The 21,034-nt window shown below is 37.0% G+C and overlaps 1 protein-coding gene across 11 annotated transcripts in view; it reads right to left on the bottom strand.

Moving 5' to 3' along the window:
* TENM3 (teneurin transmembrane protein 3) overlaps positions 1-21,034 on the bottom strand; it is a 3,803,041-nt gene that overhangs the window by 254,832 nt on the left and 3,527,175 nt on the right. For 8 of the 11 annotated variants that reach the window (XM_044062527.1, XM_044062531.1, XM_044062532.1 and 5 more), the window contains one exon: positions 16,064-16,084. The exons of the other annotated variants lie outside the window; for them this stretch is intronic. In XM_044062527.1, the coding sequence (XP_043918462.1) occupies positions 16,064-16,084 (21 nt within the window). The remainder of the gene's footprint in view (positions 1-16,063; positions 16,085-21,034) is intronic. 11 annotated transcript variants of the gene reach the window in all.

Below are 21,034 nucleotides of genomic sequence, written 5' to 3'. Positions count from 1 at the left end.
GTGAAAAGGTTGTTATTGTCTGATAAAGAAAACACAGTCTTCAAAGTGACACATAAGGACTATACTAATGGACTATTACCTGTTTGGTGAATAATGTGAAATATTTAGTTTTTGTAAGAGTTATGGATGGAATAAGAGGGGAGGGAGAAAAAAGCTGAGGATGTTGGTTGTAGTTATGTATAAAAAGGAAAGTTAAACAGGAAGCTTGACGCAATTACTCATTTCATTTGTTACTGGTGCATTGCATTTTAAGTTGCAGGCAACTTTAACTCTTACTTATGCTGTTATGGAAAGCTAATTTAACAAGCCATTGTTGCTGCATGAGAATGACTTGGAAGGCACTTAACAGTAGATATGTGATGCATGTTACCTTACGTTGTATGAGGGATTGAATCCAAATGACTACTTTTATTTTAGTGACAATGCTGCACAACGTTATGGGAATGAGATTCTTTTCTTTCTTATTTGTATTGACTGTTATGCTTTTGTAGCACATGGGGCAATGGAAAAATTATACTGAATTGCGACATTGTCATTTATGTGCATGGGGCAATGACAACTGAAGAAAACTGTCGGGAGTTTGCATTAAAGTATATTGCTGTTAAGATTAAAGGGCATCACTATTCTCAGTAAAGGAGGATACTATCTGTTTGTATGGGTTAAAGAAACTACATGGAAGGTAGTATTTGTAGGAAGGGGGATTGTGGGGACGGTTAGTAAGTGGTTTTAAAGAAGCAAAACAGAATATTCAAAATGTAAGACAGCTGAGAGTCACAGATCAGATGTTAGTGTAAAGGTGACAATTAAAAGGTGTTTACAAGGGGGAGACTTAGAAATAGTGTTGGATTTTATCCCTGTACTCTCCTGGTGAAGACTGTCTTGTGAAGTATAAATATGTCTAGGAACAGAAAGAATAACTTGATTTTATGCTACAGTCCCCAGTTCCTCAATAATCTGGGGAATCTGAATTTCTTTTTATTTTATAGAAAAGTGGTATGACTTTAACCAGGGAGATTCATTTCATGAGGGAAGTTTGGTTTGAAGATAAGTGGTGTGCATATTACAGTGTACATTCAGTATTAGTCAAAGAGTGAAAGGCATGGGTGAGGGGGTTAAATAACTTAACCGGGAAGGAGCTTTTGCAGAAAGGATGAGCATTAGGTAGCCTGGAAAGATGAAATAGGTTGTACACCAACTTATAAATGTCAAGTAAAGGGGGTCTTTAGATCCTAAGTAAGTGCGATTAATGGAGAGGGTCTGTGGTGGAATACTGGCAGGAACTTATAAGAGGATAATGGAGCAGCATGAGGGCTTTGGAAAAGAGTAATGATCGTGTTCAGGGAAAATGGGGAGTCCAATTTAGAGTAAGGTGCACTGTGATGGGGAAGATGGCAATGTATACTTGTATACAGTTCAGTTGGCATTACGGGACAAGTGGTGAACAATGAAGAAAGTTTTATTTTTTCTCAACAGTATCCCAGGTAGAGGAAAGCCAGTAAGTGAAGTCATGTATCAAATGGGAAGAAAAAGCAGGATTCTAAGTGAGAATAGGTGAGAGTAGGGAAAGCAGAACAATAAGGCAACATTTGCAATGGGCACAAGGAGGATTCAAACCTACTTTTGGAATGTTAATGGCTTAGTGAGTAGGGCTAAAACAGAAAAAAACAAGGGAATACATAATAGAAGGGGGAATGCAGAGTTTATAGCCATACAGGAAATGTATTTAAACTTAGAAGAGCAGAGGAAAATTACAGGAGGGGATTACAGAGTAGTTGCAAACTCTTCTTGGGGAACAGAAGGCAAAGGGGAGTAGTACTACTGTTGAAAAAGACCTGGCCTTTTCAGATAGAGGAAAGAACAGAAGATAAGAAGGGTAGGTATCTGGGGATTAAAGACGCTATAGCATGTATAAAGTATACCATAGTGGAAGAATGTCTACTGTTTAGGACTAATCAAAGGAATGCATTCATTTGAGCGACCTAACTTTCCTCGATCGGGTATAACACTGAGTTAAAATGTCAAATTTCTCAGTTGCAAACAGTCAGAATGTCATACAAAACACCAAATATGACATTTCCAACCGCTCTACCACCTAATCAAGCACTACCATAGGTCAAAAAGGCAGAGATATTTTGCTACAATTGCGTTCGCAGTTATGAAAATTTGCCGTACTGCTTTCGAACATTTTCAGATCGTCCATCCACCGGCCAATCAGATGAATGTATACCCTAATCAAAGGAAGTTAAGGCAGACATTATAGGAGATAATAAAGTTTCAGGAGGGAGGGGTTGCTGGTGGAAGATAATTGGCATATAGCGACAAGGAAAGATGAAAAGAAAAGAAGGGTGAATAAGGAAAGTAAATTTCTGAGAAACTTTGTGAACAGTGTTGGGTGTGTGACTATTTGGAGGACAGAAGGGATTCAAAAGGTAGGGTGATTTAATTGTTGGTGAAGAATAGATAAAGAATAGCATTGCTTCCAAGAAAGCTGCACACTGATCAACAGCTTAATTTCAGCTCTCCCAGTGTGAACGAAGAAACTGAGAGACAAGGGCCAGAAACTCTGCAAATTTTAGTAAAGTCAGGTACTGGCTAGTAAGTACACTCCCTGGATGTCAGCAAAAAAGAAACATACATAGCCTGACAGAAAACCAACTAGAAAAGGTGAAGAGATAACACTACCTGGGAAGAATCCTGCAGCTGTTCAGCAAACAGCAGAACAAGCTCCATCTTTGGTGCAAGACATGGCTTCCAGGAATCTAGACGAAAACATAAATCAAGTGTGCTCGGAGACAATTAAAATAAATCAAACAATGATGGAGTATATCAACTCAGATAAGAAAAGGCTAGAAAAATGGAAGACGCTTTAAACAGCTATTCAGATGAATTGAAAAAAGTGCAAAAAAAACATAGGTCAAAATGAGGAGAAGGCTGGCTGAGTATGAAACTGCTCAAAAACAGTTGTTTCAAAAAATCGTAGAATTAGAAGACAAATCACTCAGAGAAAACCTGAATTAAAAATAAGTCAGTGGTTCTCCCCACCTGTTTGTTAAAGAGAAGAATTTAAGGAATGGGCAGTGAAAATTATTCAAGAACTATTAGGGAAGACAGAACATTTTTTCAGAAGTTACAGATAGTGAGTGGAATAAAATGAAAGTAGTGTTTAAAATAGGGTAGAAAATAAAAAAGGGAGAGGGAGAGATAGAGACAACAGCCACAAACTAACAGAAGTTTATAAAACCAAGTTATATGGTTCATGTCTTAGCCTCAAAAGGCTTGAAATCAGACGATGTTGAGAAACCCAAGAGTAGTAGTACAAAAGGGTTCCTATTACGTGACCGAACATAAAAGAACGGAAAGGCAAAATAGCGATGTGGCTTTTAAGCAAATTATTTCCCTGGGAAAGAATCTGCTTGGCCACTTCTGTTACTCTGCCGTTTTTTTCACTGTAGTGTAATCTTGGAGTTGGTATATTTAAGTAGGGGGGTGTGGGGGCATGGGGGGCAATTTTATGTAATGTTTTAAAGTTTTTTTTTTTTGGAACAACGATTTTTTTCCCTTGGAATAAAACCCCCTGTTCTGAGTTTTTGACATTGTAAGCTTTCGATTACATCGGGTCAGTTAATCATCGTTCACTTTTTTACTCATTTGATGATGTGATATAGACCTGTACAAAAGCTTCCTCCACACGATACTTAACTTCTTTTGATATTTTAATAGAATACAATATCTTTCAAAGGTTATTCTGAAAATGTCTGAAATAATTGCATAAAAAAATTATTAGAAGATGCAAAAAAAGAAAAAACAGCATTAAAATGCTTAATTGGTTACTGACAATGTGGCAACAATGAAATAAGTGATGTGAATTAAACAAGTAACATCGTAATGCAGATGGAGAATTAATTATAATAGGAAATATCTGTTCAAAATGAATGTCTTAAATAACCATGTTGACAACAGAGAATGCTTTTTATTAACCTCATGCTGAGATATTCAGACAACTATCCAGACAGATGTACAAAGAGGTGCCCAAAGAAAATTATGAAAGAAGTGCTTTAAAAAGAGAGAGAGTCAAATTCACCAGGACATAACATCTATATGAAATTGTCATCACATAATATTGATAATACATCAGACAAAGCCATGCAGACTACAGGGTCCCAAACGTATTTGAAATTTAAAAGACTGCCCAGAAAGCCAGCTACTCACTAAGACAGTTCAAGGACTGAAACTTACTGTAAGACCAAAACAAACTATTTTACACTTTTAACAATAAAGTGCTACATCTATAATAGCTTCCACTTCGAAAGTTATAGAGATCTTACTCAATCTGACAAAATTTACAAATGTCTCTTTATACATCTTGATATTTAAACCAATGTATAAATAGCCATCTCAAAAGATGAGAAATCTTTTCTTTCTGAAAAAGAGGAATGTGACCTATGTGAGCAATAACATGCCCATGCTTTTAGTCCCATTCTGAGTGTAATATATTCAGGGTATAGCATTTTTTTCTATATACTACTCTGCTCTTTGAAAGTACAGCTGATAAAGCTGGTAACACACAAAAGTCATGCCTCATGTCATTAATCATGTTTTATAATGCCAAATGTTACAGGCAAGCGGTGTGTCTCCAAATAACACAAACAGCAACTGTTGAACAGGGCACACTCCAGGGTACATGGCATGCTGGAGTTACCACATCAGTGATAGCACACCATAACTGCTACAGGGCACGCAGTTAGTGTAGGCTGTGCAGCCACCTAAACAGAAATACATAGGTTGGTATGGGGTGGGGCATACCACATATATAAGAAACTGCATTAGCAGCCTGGAGCATACTACAATCTTGGGTCATGCTGTACAATGTCAAGTGTGCCACATGTGAAAACTCCACGCTGTCTGTATGGATGAAGGGATACAACTTAAGATACCAGCCGACATTTGCACCGCATTAAAGCTCCTGTACTCTGTAACATAAGTGTCCTTTGAATGAAAGGCTCACATTTGGCATGCACTGTGTAATGTATGGAGCATGACTGCCTTTTACAGTAAGTCTGCAACAAGATGGTGCCAGCAGGCAGGGGGTAGTTTCAATGAGTACTGTGAGCAGTGCTGGTGAGTGTGTCTAGCTACCCATTACTTTTTTTTTCCACACATCAGTAATTTCCATGTATTAATTTGTAAAGACATAAAACAGTAGTTGCAAGCAAATACACCATAAAAGAATACCCCAAATAGGTTGTATGATAAAGGTGTTTGTCATAAGGCCTGTCCTAAGAGGGGACGGAGGGGGGGGGTAACTTGGACTGCAGCTGTATGAGCACTCGAACATCTACATTTATGGTAGGTACAAAACTGTACTATGTTCATCGTGCATACAGCTGCAGTCATTACAGATGGGAAGAATCCCAAAGCTAAGTAAGGGTGGTAGGTACTAAGTTGAACTAGGAGGAGCAAGGATGCCCTGCAAGACTGCTGTGGCAAAGCCCACTCTAGATTTAGAATATAGTGGGAGGTGATAGTGCTTGGAGAAAGTGTGCACTGAACTCCAAGTGGCTGCTTCCAAAATGTCCTTGGTAGGGACCCTCCTGAGGAAAGCTGCAGAGGTAGCTGTGGCCCTGGTGGAGTGGGATCTGATGCATGCAGGCACAGTTTTTCCATGAAATGAGTAACAAAAGCGTATGAGTGGCGTACAGCAACAGTGGTCCCTCTCCACAAAGGTGGTGCCTCAACGGATATAAGTCTCACTAGCTTGGTCTGCAAAGCTATGGAAAGGATCATCATGGACCTTATAAATAAAGATATTGGGGACCTACAGACACTGGATCCTACCCAGTTTGGCTTTGTTAAGGGCAGATCCTGCCTCTTAAACCTGGTCAATTTCTTTGAAACAGTCACCAAGGCCATTGACAAGGGGAAGGTGGTCCACACAGCCTACCTGGACGGCATTATAGATAAGCTCACCAGCTTAAATATAAACCCCTATGTCACTAGATGGGTTGCAAACTGGCTCAAGGACAGAACCCACATGGTTAGAATAGCTGGAACCATGTCAGACTCCAAACCAGTTACAAGTGGCGTCCCACAAGGCTCAGTCTTGGGACCTCTCTTGTTCGGTATATATTTCTCGGAGGTACAGGCCAACATGGAAGGACTGTGGCTGACCAGATGACTGCAGACTGGGCACCATAATAGACTCTCCAGCTGACACAAGCATTCTCCAAAAGGGCCTCATAGAAACAGACAACTGGTGCCAGAGCCATGGCCTCAAGCTAAACACCAAAAAGTGTATAGTCATCCCCTTTGGCAAAAACAAAGTGCCCACAAATTACCACATAGGTGGTAATCCATTAAGTACAGAAGAAGTAATTAGGGACCTGGGGACCCAAGTTGATAGCAATCTCTCATTTGACAACCACGTGGCCAAAGTGGTTAGAAAAACATTTTATATAGCCCACCTAATCATGAAGGGATTCACATCTAGATCAGGAGGTCATCGTGCCTCTTTACTCATCCCTCATCAGGCCCATAATTGAGTACAATGCCCCTTTTGGGATGTACCTTACCAGACACCTGCAGCAACTGGAAAGACCCCAAAAGTACCTCACCAAGAGGATCAAGGGGCTCAAACAGATGCTCTACTCAGTGGCATACCACCTGCTCGGAGGCGATCTGTGCCTGATGTATAAAGCCATGTCCAACCTGGAATTAATGGACATGCTGCACCTCAGAAAATCCAAATCCCATCGAGCGGCGCCGAGGGACTTAAACCTCAGCACTGAAATAAATAGGACATGCTGGAGGGACAGATTCATAACCCAGAGGCTCCCTTCACTCTGGAATAAAATCCCAATCCAGGTTAGGCAGAGTCCCTCATTGACTCTCTTCAAGAGGAATCTTGATGAGTGGATGGGATTTACGGGTATCACTTCTGTGTCACTGTTAGACAGAAGCGCAGTATACTAACCTCGAAAAAGGGCATAGCAAAATTAATTTAAAATGGGTGGCAAAAGCCATACACACTCTGGCTAGGCTTATAAATGCCCTAGGGCAGATAGCCTAGTATGAACCTATGAACCTATGCAGTGGGCTATCCATTTTGAAATTGTCTGTTTGGAAATAGCCTTTCCCTGAGCACCTGTAGCATAGGACACAAAGAGTTGCTCAGATTTCCTGAATGGCTTTGTCCTGTCCAAATAATAACGAAGTTGTCTGTGAATGTCCAAGGAATGTAGTAGTCTTTCCCCTTTGTTTTGTGGATTTGGATAAAAGGTAGGTAAGTGGATAGTCTGATTCAAAGCTACACTGGATACTACCTTTGGCATAAAAGGAAGGGTTGGTTCGTAAGGAAACTCTGTCCTGATGGAAAATGATGAATGGTTGCACAGCCATGAGGGCCTGTAGCTCCAAAACCCTGCATGCTGAGGTGATAGCCAGAAGAAAGGCTGTTTTCCATGACAAGTATTGTAGTTCTGTTGAAGAAGCTGGCTCAAAGGGGGGAAGGGTCAGCTTTTCCACTACGAAGTTGAGGTCCCAAGCAGGAACTGGTGGTTTCCTTGGGGGTTTTATATTTTTTGCCCCTCTGAGGAACTGCCTTAACTCATTCCCTCCAGTACAGCTCTTTTGAGTGTGCACCTTTAACTCCTAGTGGGTGTGGCCTGTGCCTTTAAAAATGAAGTTATCACCTTACAATTCTAACAAATACTCATTGACAGAGGTCAAATATGAATGCAATTGTGTTTGCCATCATGTACGCTTCAAGATAAAATATTCTGATATCTTGTATGCAGCAAAGTTTTGGAATTATTAATGCAAGTATGAACAAGTAATATTTGACGCCTAGAGGAGCAGTAGGCGGTAACTGCAGATGCACCTGAAGGGCGAACTCCGCCCGGCGCTTAATAGTGCGCTTGTTGAATCTAGCACAAAAACGGCAGGCCGAGACGTCGTGGTCTGGGCCTAAGCAAGGTATACAGAAAGAGTGGAAATCCTTATGCGGTATTTGCCATTTTTAGTTATTTGTGTGGCTGTAGGAAAGATGGGAAGCACAAAAACCGTAACACATTTTGATTTTTTGTTTTTTTTACAGGTTTACATCTGTTGTATTTGGGTCTGCTGGGACAAGATCAACAGTGACAAAATATGCATACCAGTTTGGTTTGAAACAGACATGTACAAACTGATTTAACGACTACAGTGTAATATGGGATTATAAGCAGTTTGGATTATTTGATTTTTTTTTCTGCATTGTTTCATCCCATAACTTATTGTTAACAGATTTGGATTTGTCATTATGTTTATTTTACTCTTCGGGGATGAGACTGTTGTAGCAGAGTTTTTATAAATGCAGTACATGCCATTAGTGACACATGTACAATTAATGACATTAATGACAGTGATGCAACCAAAGAAAAATGGCAGATGTGACAAAAGAATTGCCAATAGACTCTTCTTGCTTTTAACACTATAGCCTTTCCAGATTTGTTTTACGAAGTCAGACTACATAGGGTTTCATTTTACTGTCTCATATGAATGCTACGTTTTGAAGCATTACTAGATGGTTACATAAGGAGCTGAGAGTAAAGATATTTATAAGGGTCTGTATCACAACTGACCAAAAATCACCTACCAAGAGTACAGGTATGATTATGTAGACACCTTGCTAAAAATAATGTCAATGGTTTCTACTGGGTTAAAGCAGTCAATTACTGTGGTCAAGCTCAGCTAGCATAATTATAGTACTTTTATTACTTCAGTATACTTCGTACATTTTCCAACAAGTTAAACATTAGATGAAGTAATAGTGCATGATGAAGTAAGAATGTTACATAGTGTTCTTTCTGAAAGTTTATTGCAGGAGTGATTTCTTTGGTGACATTCTTTCAAAAACACATACAGTGCCAGCCTCTGGTTCTGCACTGCTAGTGGGACATCTATGTACCTCTACAAATGAGTTTGCTCCACTCTTCTGTACATTTGCAATGATTGGAATGGATCTTAGTTAAGAGATATAACTGATTTATTTATCCAGACATTAAATGGGTAAAAGGGTTGATCCAAAAGATTCTACAAGCTTAGTCCATATCATGCAACAAGTAATGTTCAACTAAACAGTTGAATTTTAAAATGAGAACCTTGCAAAGTATTTATAGTTTTGGCACAATGCCTCCAGGATGCTACTTCCAGTGTGAGTAACTTTACTACTAACTTATGTAAACAGTACATATTTACTACTCTAATTTAGGTTATCTTTACTGTACTGAACACAGGCTATTAACTGAGTGTGCAGTAAAAAACTGTTGCTTTTGCACAACTTGGATTTCCAGCCATCCTGCTGGACATTTGGAGTTGGAAAAGAGCCCAAAATGCCTTTAGTATCAAGTGGAAGGGAAAGCTCAAAGCAGTTGACTACCTGTTCTCCTTTCTTTGAAACAGCCAGAAGCAGTAACCAGGGGCAAGGATTTAGGAGACGTCTTGGTATAGGGTTCCAGAAATGCACCCACCTGACGCCCACTGTTCTCCATGCTGGTAGCTATGGAATGTTACCAACAACGTATAGATGATGGACTGGCACATAAAAAATTCTACAGAATGCAAGAGGTTTTACTACTCCATGGTCCCACCAAAGACATATTATGAATTCTAAAGCACGGAATCAGTGGTCCATCAAAGAAAGAAAAATATGGTTACATGCATAAGTTAAAAAATCACTGTTGGCATAGTTCTCATTAGTGACATTTTGAGCATTTGCATGCTTTTCACTAGGGAGTAACTATGAAAGAAAAGCACATTGACAATTGAAACATACATGACATTATAGAAGTTTGCAAGATTTTTTAATTGTATTTGTATAACATATTTTGTTCTTGATATGCCACTACATTTGGTCATGGTCACGGACTTCTGTAGGCCCGTGTATACTACCCAGTCCACTGAATGACTTGTAGAATATTAATGAAGCCCAGTGAACTTGTGGGGTGTTAATTTTTCATAATATCCTTACTCCTAGCTTACAATCCATGTCATTAGTGCCATTATCTGTAAGTAATACATTGAACTAATGTGAAACTGGTGCACAACAGAGTTTCATTTTCATAAATGACATAATACTGAAAGAGAAGTCAGTTTGGATTCAAAGTCCAAAATATGTTGATTTTGCTTTCATATGCAAAGATGTAAACAGAACACTGAATACAACTTGCAAAAACAGAATACTTTATCTAGCTTTAAAAAAATATGCTGGGTTAAAAAAAAGAAAAAAACAAGGGCACGTGAACAGTCTTACAAACTCAAAATTATTAAGCAGCACAGCAACATTTATTAGGGAACTGCATCCCCTTTATTTTGCTTTGGGATTTAATGTTAGACAATCATGTGTATGCCTAATCCAATATAAGGCAAGTTAAGTAATTATGTTAACTAAAAGAACTTGAACTACTGCTCTGTGTATTTAATAATCGTGTTATATTTCTTTAAAAATAATTAATGTTAAATACATTTTGCTTAGCACACTAATCATCTAAGAGCATTTTATCAAAATGAAAGAAAATTAATCTTCAACGTAGTTTAAAAAAAATAATATATTTTTACAATCGCAGCACCTATATTGCATTGAAGAACTACTCACATAACTAAGGTCAGTGCAGTAAGTGGAAGAAAGCAGCACTGAAGACAAAATCCTCATCATGGAGGAAGAGTGGCTTTCAGCTCTAGTTATTGTGTCATGTGACACTGCCACCATTTAACAGGGTGGACACTGTGTCCTCATTACTATAACACTCCAAAGAACGTGCTCATGAGTTCCCATCACCAAGCTTGACTGGTTCATCTTATCACAACAGTGGAGGGAGGGTCAGCAAGGGGGACTGTAAGAACAAACATGTACGTCACTAACTCTGACCACCAAAACAACAAAAGTGGGACGGAGGCAACACCATGCTGAGGCATGTGGGTAATAACCAAATATTGTTAAAATTGATAACATATGATACATTTTACTGCAAATTAAAAATATCCTTATACTTTGCTATCTGAAATAAGTACTTTCAAAACTTTACAAATTAACTAAAGATGTTTTCAAGAATTTGTTTTACAGAGGCCAAGCAGCAAGGTTAATGTAGTCCTTGGAGACACAAGAAACAGATAGTAACAAAGTACAGTCCAATTAAATTAAGCTGTAGAAGACAATTGTAACTGGGTTCAAAAGAACATAGCATCCTAAACAGACACTCCAGTTATGGGTGGTCATACAGGTGCAAAGGAAAAAAATGCCACTTTTCAAAGAAATGATAAAACAGCCCTTCATCTTGCATGAATCATAAACCCTACAGATCCTTTAATAGCAAATTCAAAAATACACAGTGGGATACTGCAGTTTTTAAGAAAGAAATACTTTAATCATTTTTCCTGCTTGGGTATTGGTGACATATGAAATATCTTTCAAATCAGTTAAAAATGATGGGTTTCAACAGGGAAAAAAGACTAGCTATGCAGAATACTACTTATCTTATAGATATAACACTCTGTAATGAATCATATGTTCAGATCTTGAAGGGAATTTTCAGATGATTAAACTGTCATCAGAACACAAATGCAATATCTGTCACTTGCTATAACATCACAAAGAAACAGCATGCACACTGGCATTAATAGCTGGTATAAAATATGAAATCCATAGCCTAGATCTTTTGACTACATTGTGGTATACAAAAAAGGAATTACGTTAATAACAATCAAAGCCATACTGTTTACAAATGAATTTTGGAAATGAAATAAATTGAGTCAGATGAAATTTTTATAAACAAAGTGGCTTATTCTTTAAAGCAATTATTTTTGTCTGTGCATCTGAACACTAACAAGAAACAGTAATGGTGTGAATTCCAATTAACACTTCATTACAGAGACTTAAATGGGTATAAATTCATAGTTACAAGTTAATTGAAAAACCACCTACAGATAATACTGACGGTTAGGAATACCAATTCTCTCCTCACTACTGAAGACATAGCAAAGAAATGCAACAAATATGATAGAAAGTACTTTTTGCTTCCCATATAACCCAGGCACACTACAGCACAACATAAAGGCCTGCTGTAAAATATTTTATATGACTATGCTGGATTTTACTGTAAAGGTACCTCAATAAAACAGCTCAAGAATATGAACTTCAGTTTTCAATAAATAAATAAATAAATACATACATTTACATACACTATCACTGGTTACAGATGGGGGATAACAGAGAACTACAGTATACAGTACAGAACAGAGTATAGGTCTACTGAACCCACAGAGTAATAGGTGTGATTCGGTAGCAGCAACAAACATGTTAAAATAAAAGATTTCAACACAGAGCTTAAGATCTTCTCACCATTGTCATAATGGAATAAGTATTACTCTGCCTTCTCCCTCTCCTTCTCCAAATGCATGGCCGAAGAGTCCTGGAGAGCACCTGCTACACTGACATAGTACATTTTCAGCTGTATCTGGTTTCATATTTCACATTGAAAATTGTAGTGCCAAAGCATGCATGGCTTTCTCTCTGCAGAAGGCTGCACTGTATTTGGTACTTTCAGGCCTTAAAATCTACTACTAAATGCATAAGACCAATACAGGTCAGTGCACTTCTAGTGAACCATTGGTTGCATACCTCTCAACTGTACAAATTTTTGCAGAATGTCACGATTTTTCCCTCATATTTTTGGTCCATTTTTCATAAAATTGTGGTTTTCTGGCAAATTAGTGGCAAATCATTAAAGACTGAAGTTAGAAAATAGTGACATACATTTGAGTTTCAGACCATACCATTCATAAAATGCATGCTAATGCAAAACCTGTTATTCTGTCAACTTTCTTAATTTGTTTGAGCTACATTGCAAGAGCAATATTTAATAAAAAAAAATTGTCCATATTTTTGGGCCATTGTACAACTTTTATTTACGGCTTTGTCAAGATTTTTTGCCCCAAGAGGTTGAGAGGTATGATCGGTTGCCTTTTGCAGAAATCATAAATGCAAAGATCATTTTCATGCAAAGCAATGGCAGTGCATTTTCTTATCACAAGAATAACATTCCCTAACACTTCATTTAAAGGACATCATTTTTCACCTAGCAAGGTATTTCCAATAAAACTGGCTTTTAGTCTCGTTGCAGTTAACCTCGGTAAGCATTTGAAATGCATGGAGACTAAATAGTTGAAAAAAATGGACTTACATATACCAAGTCCGAGATGGCCACTTCTGAGAATATTTTCTTTTCTCCAAGGTATAGCAGTGTCAGAGTTGGTATATATAAGTTCAGGGAGTGGTGTTGGTGGTAGGGTTCATGCAAAAAAGAAATTTAAAGGATAAGAGTGATGTTCCATATTCACTCTTTTCTCATAGTGTTGGTCATTCAACTTGTCTGCATTTGGCATTTCAAGTGCAATGTCCCTACCAGATAAAACTTGATAAAAAAACAACATTGTAGGCAATCTCTTTTAAATTAAAATTGAAAGGTACTGAAATTCTAGTTTTAGAGACTTCTGTGGAAATCACTTCTGCTGAAGCTATCTGCATCATTTATTTTACACAGAAATATTTTTAATCATAATATTGGCATAAATTCCTTCTTTTTTATGCTTAGCTGTAAAAAAAATACAATAAAGTAAAGCCAAGGCAAATCTCTCATTAGTCTTAACGCATGTCACAATTTAAAGCTGAAAAAATACAGCATCCTACTGTTACAAAAGGTTGATACATAACACAATCAACAAACAAATTTAACAAAGTAAATCTATTAACTTCAACATTTGCCTATTATTCAGCTGCACACATAACAAAAGATAACAAATCATAAAAATCCTAATGCCAAATGGCTGACTAAGTGAAAGGGGAGCTGCAATTATTATTTTGCAACAATTTTACAGTGAAAAGTAACTTTGGGACTAGATTTTCTGTCACCTACCATCAAAAGTAGACACAAGTAAGACCGTTGTATGCACATGTACCAGCTTTAGGTCCTCAGTTGCAAAGAACATCACAAAGATGGTCTTAATTCCTGTAAGTATTTTTCTGTCAGCTTTTGTTACCTCCACTGATAGAATATTAAAGTATAGCATAAATATATATATATATATATATATATATATATATATACAGCTAGATATAGATATAAATATATATATATATATATATATATATATATATATATATATATTACTGCAAAAGTGTAACTGGTCAAGAAACAACTTTGTCTGTTAAACATCTTCAGTGAAACTGTCCACACGCGTGTGCTTCATGTAAAAAAACTCCACCCTTTCTAGTGAATGACATGCAGTATAAACCAATAGTAACTAACAGTAAAACAGTGCACATGCTGGTGCTTGAACGTAACATTTTGTTTGAGCCTGTTGTGGACCCAGTACATTGCATACTCCAGTAACTGCATATTGAATGTATCAAATTACTGCCATAAAAGGCTGTGTCCATTCAAAAGCAGCAACTACACCCTTAAGTGGCACAACACACTGGCAGTTCTTTTATTTGTGGTCAGTGCTGTTCGCTGCTAAGTTGCAGATCCATTACAAAATATAGTTACTGCATGTGCATATCTTACATTATTACTTATCTGGTTATGTGATAAATATAATTATCACCTTCCACATGCATCGATTGTAATGCAAACTAAAATTTCTAACTAGTAGCTTGAACTCTACAGCAGAATGCAAAGTTATTTTTAATATATATATATATATATATATATATATATATATATATATATATATATATATATACGGATTCCATTCACTTGGTCGAATTTCATTTAGTCGAAAATGATTCCAGGCAGTTCACTGCACTAAAAGCTCACTTGGTCGAATTTCATTTGGTCGAAAATGGAATATAGCCCCTGCCCCACTGCAGTGCAAACCTGGAGTGAGCATTTTAAGTCGGGGGGTGTGGGGGGACTAGCCCCCCACATAGTTTTAATGTATTCACTGTTATATGAAGGTATATCCATTAGAAATGCATTGATATATATATATATATATATATATATATATATCTTTAGTAAAAACTATTGGCATACTGTGGGGGACTGTGCCCCCGACACCCCCATTTGATTTAATATTCTCACTCCAGGGTTGCACTGCAGTAGGGCAAGGGCTATATTCCATTTTCGACCAAATGAAATAAGACCAAGTGAGCTTTCAGTGAAGTGTTGCTGTTGTTGTTTGTCTTTCGGCTTTTCGAGGTAAGGGGTCGCCACAGTGGAACTCCGGTCCGCTAATGATTGGCAACGCCGAGGTGCCCGCTTGATGCTCAACCTTCAATGAAGGCATGCCCATTTACGCACACATGTCTTTTGAACGCTACCCAACTGCGGGGAAGACATGCAGACTCCACACAGAAGGCACTCCCAAGCCCAGCTAAGAATCGAATGAGGGGACCTCTTGCTGTGAGGTAACAACGCTACCGCCGTACCATCGTGTACAGTGAAGTGTACTGCCTGGAATCATTTTAGACTAAATGAAATTCGACCAAGTGAATGGAATCCATATACACACACACACACACACACACACACACACACACACACACACATATATATATTTGTATGTATATACTGAAACTATTAAAAGAAGCAACCTCCTTAATCTGCATATGTCTATTAAACACACAAGATCATTTTCTCAAAACATTTCCTATTGCTAAATTAAGTAAATCTGATGCACTAAGCAGATAACAGTTATAAATTCTACTTTACAAGTGACAAACTCAAGCTGAAGCTGCAGGCCCTTTCTGACAATATTTAACTACCATTTCCAGTAGATGGCCCCAAATGTTCGACTGCTAAGCCTCGAATTCTTAATGCGCTTCCAACTGCAGTCTTAAAATATTTTGCAAAACAAGAAAAAAACTGCAAGGGCAATTCTGGTTTCAGTTTTGACATCTCATTATTCCTGTAAATGTCAATGAAGAGAAATAGCTTCTCTGGCACATCCTTTGCAAATAATCTGATCTGCAAACATCAGTTTAAAGTAAAAGGAAGGAAAGGAAATGTTTCTAAAGAGTCGTACTTACCTATGCCTAAAATCTTTATTTCTTAGAAGTAAGCAAGCAAGGGAAAAGATGAGAAGAAGAAAAGTGTGAATTAATGTCAGACAAAATACTAGCAAATGCACAGAATATGTATAGAATTACTGCATATCTGTTGCTGCACATATATAATAGCAAATAAAGGTTAGACATTCACATTGTGTCTGCATATGTAAGAAAAAAATAAAGGTTAGATTTTCAGACTTAATTGAATGGCACTGGTGTAGAGGATTCAATGTTATAAATATTAACTGTAGTCTCTAATGCAAAACTTAAAATTACAGATACTTCTTTAAACCAAACTTTGAAATGTGAATACTTAAAATGTTCTGCACCACCAATAAACAGCAATCATATTTCTACAGCACTGCCTTCTACTTCTTTCATTAAGAAATGTTTTTTTTTAAATGAAATGATGCTAATGTTGTTGTGGTCACATGATGCTGCTAGTGCACCCAGTGCCTTTTTGTGCTTTAGAAGCACTGCACAGTAACTATAAGACAGCAAGGATGACAATTCTAGAAGCACTGGCAACACTGGTTTCAACTTTATAAGGGGCCCAAAAAATAGACAACAGAGACTTTGTGAGACCTGCCACTTAAGAAATGCAGACGTGTTGAAAAGAAAAGAAAAATGACCAGAATGCAAAATAAACAGTAACAGAAGTCAGGTAATGTAGTTAAAAAATGGTACAGAGTACACCTTTCTGAAGATATGGATGATGCAATAAATGGTAACAGTATACAGGTGTTTGCTCATTTTTATGTCATGCCAAGTGGTATGAACAGTATCACTGCACAGATCACCAGTCTCAGATTACTCATGCTGACAGGTACCCTGGGGTTTCTAACTTACAAACAATGACATCATCACACTACAGCAACAACACTCATCATAGTCATTTATTTATTTTTGTTATACTTTCACCCTGCTGCCTGCCCATCATCAGCCTCCACTTAGCCAAGTGTAGCATCTGTTCCCTGTAATCAGGGTGAACATCAACTTAGAAAGGTCATAACTAAGTCAGCCAAGATGAATAGTTTGCATTTTTTTTTTTTTTTGCTGCAGGCATAGATCCACATTAGCTGCTTTGTTGTTAGATGTTCACATATTCAGGTTTGTGCACCATGCTTAGTATAACTTTATTCTGTGGTCAAAATTCAATGGAATGCAAGAGACTTTACTCAGTATCATTGCAAAAATTTCAGGAGTCATGGTAAGAAAAAGTAATGAAGTAACTATACCCTGAAGTACTGCTAGAAGAGTTACTTTTTATATATTACCCACAAAATGCTGAAAATGGACCCTAAATGGAGAAACACATGATCTTGAAAGCAGAGAACAATGACTCTCTAAGCAGACCAAAATGCTACAGGTTTATATCAGAACCTTCACTTAAACACACTTTAAATGCACTGTTGCTTAAAAGAATGAACAGATGTATTAACTCTGTCTTAGTAATAATGATGATGATCATAATAACATTTTATCTGAATTTCATTCATTCATTCATGCCTTCATTCTCCAATTACTATGTCATCCAGATGAGGGTTGCAAGAAAGCTATAAATGGCGCTCATTGTACACAAGGAAGAGAAACATATCCTGGATAGGATGCCAGTCTATTAAAGTATGCACTCACATACTCACTCAAATACTGCATGCATTGCTATGGGCTACATGGAGGATTTCCAATTCACATACAGCCATTTATTTGAGATATGGAAGGAAGCTATGGTACCTGGTGAAAAAAACATGCAGACAACACACACAAAGCATCTCAGATGAGAACAAAACTAGAATATCCCGTGCTGTGAGTACACAAATCTAATCATGTACCAATGTGCTGCCTACCTAAATTTCATTAATATAAGTTTAAATAGAAAAAAAGAAACAAAAAAGATCTGTCTATACTACAAAGTCCTTAGGTGTAGCATGACTTATGTCCAAGTACTTATAAATCGAATCCAGTGTAGTAATAGTCTTTATCTGGACAAGCTAGTTGCTTAGCTATGCTTACATTTTCCATGGATGAGACAGAATGATACTTTTGCAGTCTAGCCAAAACTCTATGTCAGTTCAATAAATGATTTATGTCAGTATAATCGTGTCTTGGTGGGGAAAAGACTTGGCTGAAGGAAACAAATGCACTGGAGTCCTCAGACAACTATGTGAACATTACAGCAGGAATGTGAATTATTTGAAAGTATTTGATGTATATGTGCTAAAATAAACCAGACTTGTATACCTTGTATTAGTAGCATGCTGTCAGTCTAAAGCTGGCTGTTTTTAGAGAGAGTTGTTCATTTGAGACTGTTTTTCTGAACATGAAATTCTTTAAGAATTTACACTGGTTTAATTGTTTAACAATGCTGCTCCATAACATGGCTTTGCATTAAAATCTGCTCACATGCAATTTATACGTTACAGAATACATATGACACCTAGAACATCGTCTGCTATGTCAAAAGCTGGCACAACATCTGGTTATGTGAGATAATTCTTCAAAAATATGCATGTTGACTTTTTTATTACTTTGGGGAAAGATATTAAGAATAATATTGTGTGTGTGTGTGTGTGTGTGTGTGTGTGTGTGTGTGTGTGTGTGTGTGTGTGTGTGTGTGTGTGTGTGTGTGCTCATGCACGTTCATAAGCATGTATTTGTCTGTGTCTGTTTATGTCTGTTTTTAAGAAATCTCAGAAATCAATACTTGACATTCCATTACTAGTCTGACTTACCTGCCTGGTGGTGTGATAGTCTGCTTTGCATTTAATCAGATGATCCACACACATTTTAGCAACATACTACTATTCTGTGATAATAACTGCCATGTTGAAATACCAGAACTGTACACTTCTGAGAAGAGCTGAGACATTCTGTACTGCACTGCACAGCAACAGAAAAGTAACATACACCACTTTAAAATAATTCTGAACAGAAATACTTGGCATTGTAATACTTTTCGGTGTGGTACAGAGCTGTAAGACTTTGCTTTGCATTTAATGGGATGGAAAACACATGATCCTAGTCCTGTGCTATTAAGTGGTGATGGGCACGATACCCAAACTGTACTACTTTGGAGTTGCTGCGTGGGTGGGTGGGTCCATGCCAATTTTGATATTCTGCATTGCATTTTATAGCAATGAAGAAGTAAGACACATATAAAACATAAAAGGGAAAAAAATAGTTGTATGTTTGTGTTGCTTGGAAACACAAAAACTGTTAGCCAATCTATTTTTAATGTTGGCATTTTGTAATTTGACAGCTATTTAGTTTTCTTTGTTGGCTCTGTTAGTCTCACAAGATTGTTTGCCTATTTTCAGGGGAAGACCTGAGGTGGTATTTATATTACTAGGGGAAATTTGGCCAGAGCATCACGGAATTTCTCCTGCTTGATACCATACAGGGACTTATTTCAGTATTGTGCTTCTGGCCTATGTTCCAAGTGCATAGGCAGTTCAGAGAAGCTGGATGAAAGATGGATGTAGAAATCAATTGTGAGGAGATTACAAAGAAGCAAGTGGAAGAAGATGTTTCGGAGAACGTAGTGGCTACCAATCTGTTGGAGAAACTATGGTCAGAGGATCAGAGAAGTTAGTGGAAGCAGAGGACAAGAATGGGGTGAAGAAGAACAGTGAAGTGAAGGTTACCAAAACTTTACTGAATTCAGAATACTTGTTCCAAAAGGGTTTGTTCAATAGTATGAAATCAGAACGTACAATTACAACCCTTTAATTGGGAGGGTTGCAGGATGTAAACCTAAAGGAAATTATCAGTCAGAGTGACTCAGAAAGTGAAGTAGCATCATCCTGGGGCAAAATCATGGATAAAATACAGGAAGAAGAGGTGAAAGAGATTGTGGGGAATCATATGCAAAAAATGGTAAAGGAAGGAAAGCAGCAAGTAGAAGTCAGAGAAGGAAAAAAAGAGATGGTGAAAAAGAAATTCATTGTTCGACTTAGCAGCAAAGAAGAGAAGGAACTTGAGAGATACAAGGCATGGAATATAGTAACTGCAGCTTTGGGAACTTCGCCTAAAGAGGTAAGAGCATTTATTCATCTTAATAGAGAAACTTATTGTGACATATTATTCAAGACTGGACAGTACATCCAATCCCTGGAACTCTTATGTAGTACCGACAAAAAAAGGATCGCTGTACAATTTCAAACTGAAGTTGATAAAGAAGCATTTAATTATTTAAAAAGTGTATGTAAAGAGATTATCTCTATTAAAAAAAAATTATGATGAAAGAAGCTTATTGACTGGGGATGGAATTGTGGGGTAATTTTGAAAATGGAAAATGGCAAAATTGTTCATATAATCAGAAATACACGTTATCAAGTCAGGAAGTATTTAGAAAGGTGTTTAAAAATAATATGAACTTTTATGAAAAGGAAGAAAGATATATGAAACAAATCAGTACAAGATGAAAAGAATATTATATAAACAAAGGAATTTCTTACAAGGGTAAAAGAAGAAGTAGCTCCACATTTGAACAAGATAGTGAGACAAAAATGAGAGGGTAATAAGTGAACTGAAAAAATAAAGTAGAAAGGATAAAATACACAGGAAGAAATATTTGAAGTAATAATGAACATATAAAAATACATTTAAGAAGAGAGAGAAATAAAAAAGAAGATGATATGGGAAATTAAAAAAATAAGTAAAAAGACAATGAAATTTTGGAAAAAACATAAATGTGGAACAGCTTAATTAAATTTTAAAATAACTAAATATGGAAAAAGCTACAGGAATAGATGGAATTGAATATTATATGTATTATAATATGGAAACTGTCAAAAAGTATATTTTGTGGAATTATGGAATGAGTGGTTAGGAAAAGGGATAGTTAAAAAGGACATATGTATGGGAGTTATAAAATTTATTTAGAAAAAAGGAGAAAAAATAGGATATAAAAATTGAAGATTAATAGTGTTAAATATTACAGATTATAAA

Source organism: Protopterus annectens, chromosome 2.part1 (genome assembly GCF_019279795.1).
Source record: "Protopterus annectens isolate FY-2018-M chromosome 2.part1, PAN1.0, whole genome shotgun sequence".
In the NCBI taxonomy this organism is placed as follows: domain Eukaryota; kingdom Metazoa; phylum Chordata; order Ceratodontiformes; family Protopteridae; genus Protopterus; species Protopterus annectens.
Note: the sequence above shows the minus strand (reverse complement) of the source record. Positions and strands in the feature narration are given on the sequence as shown.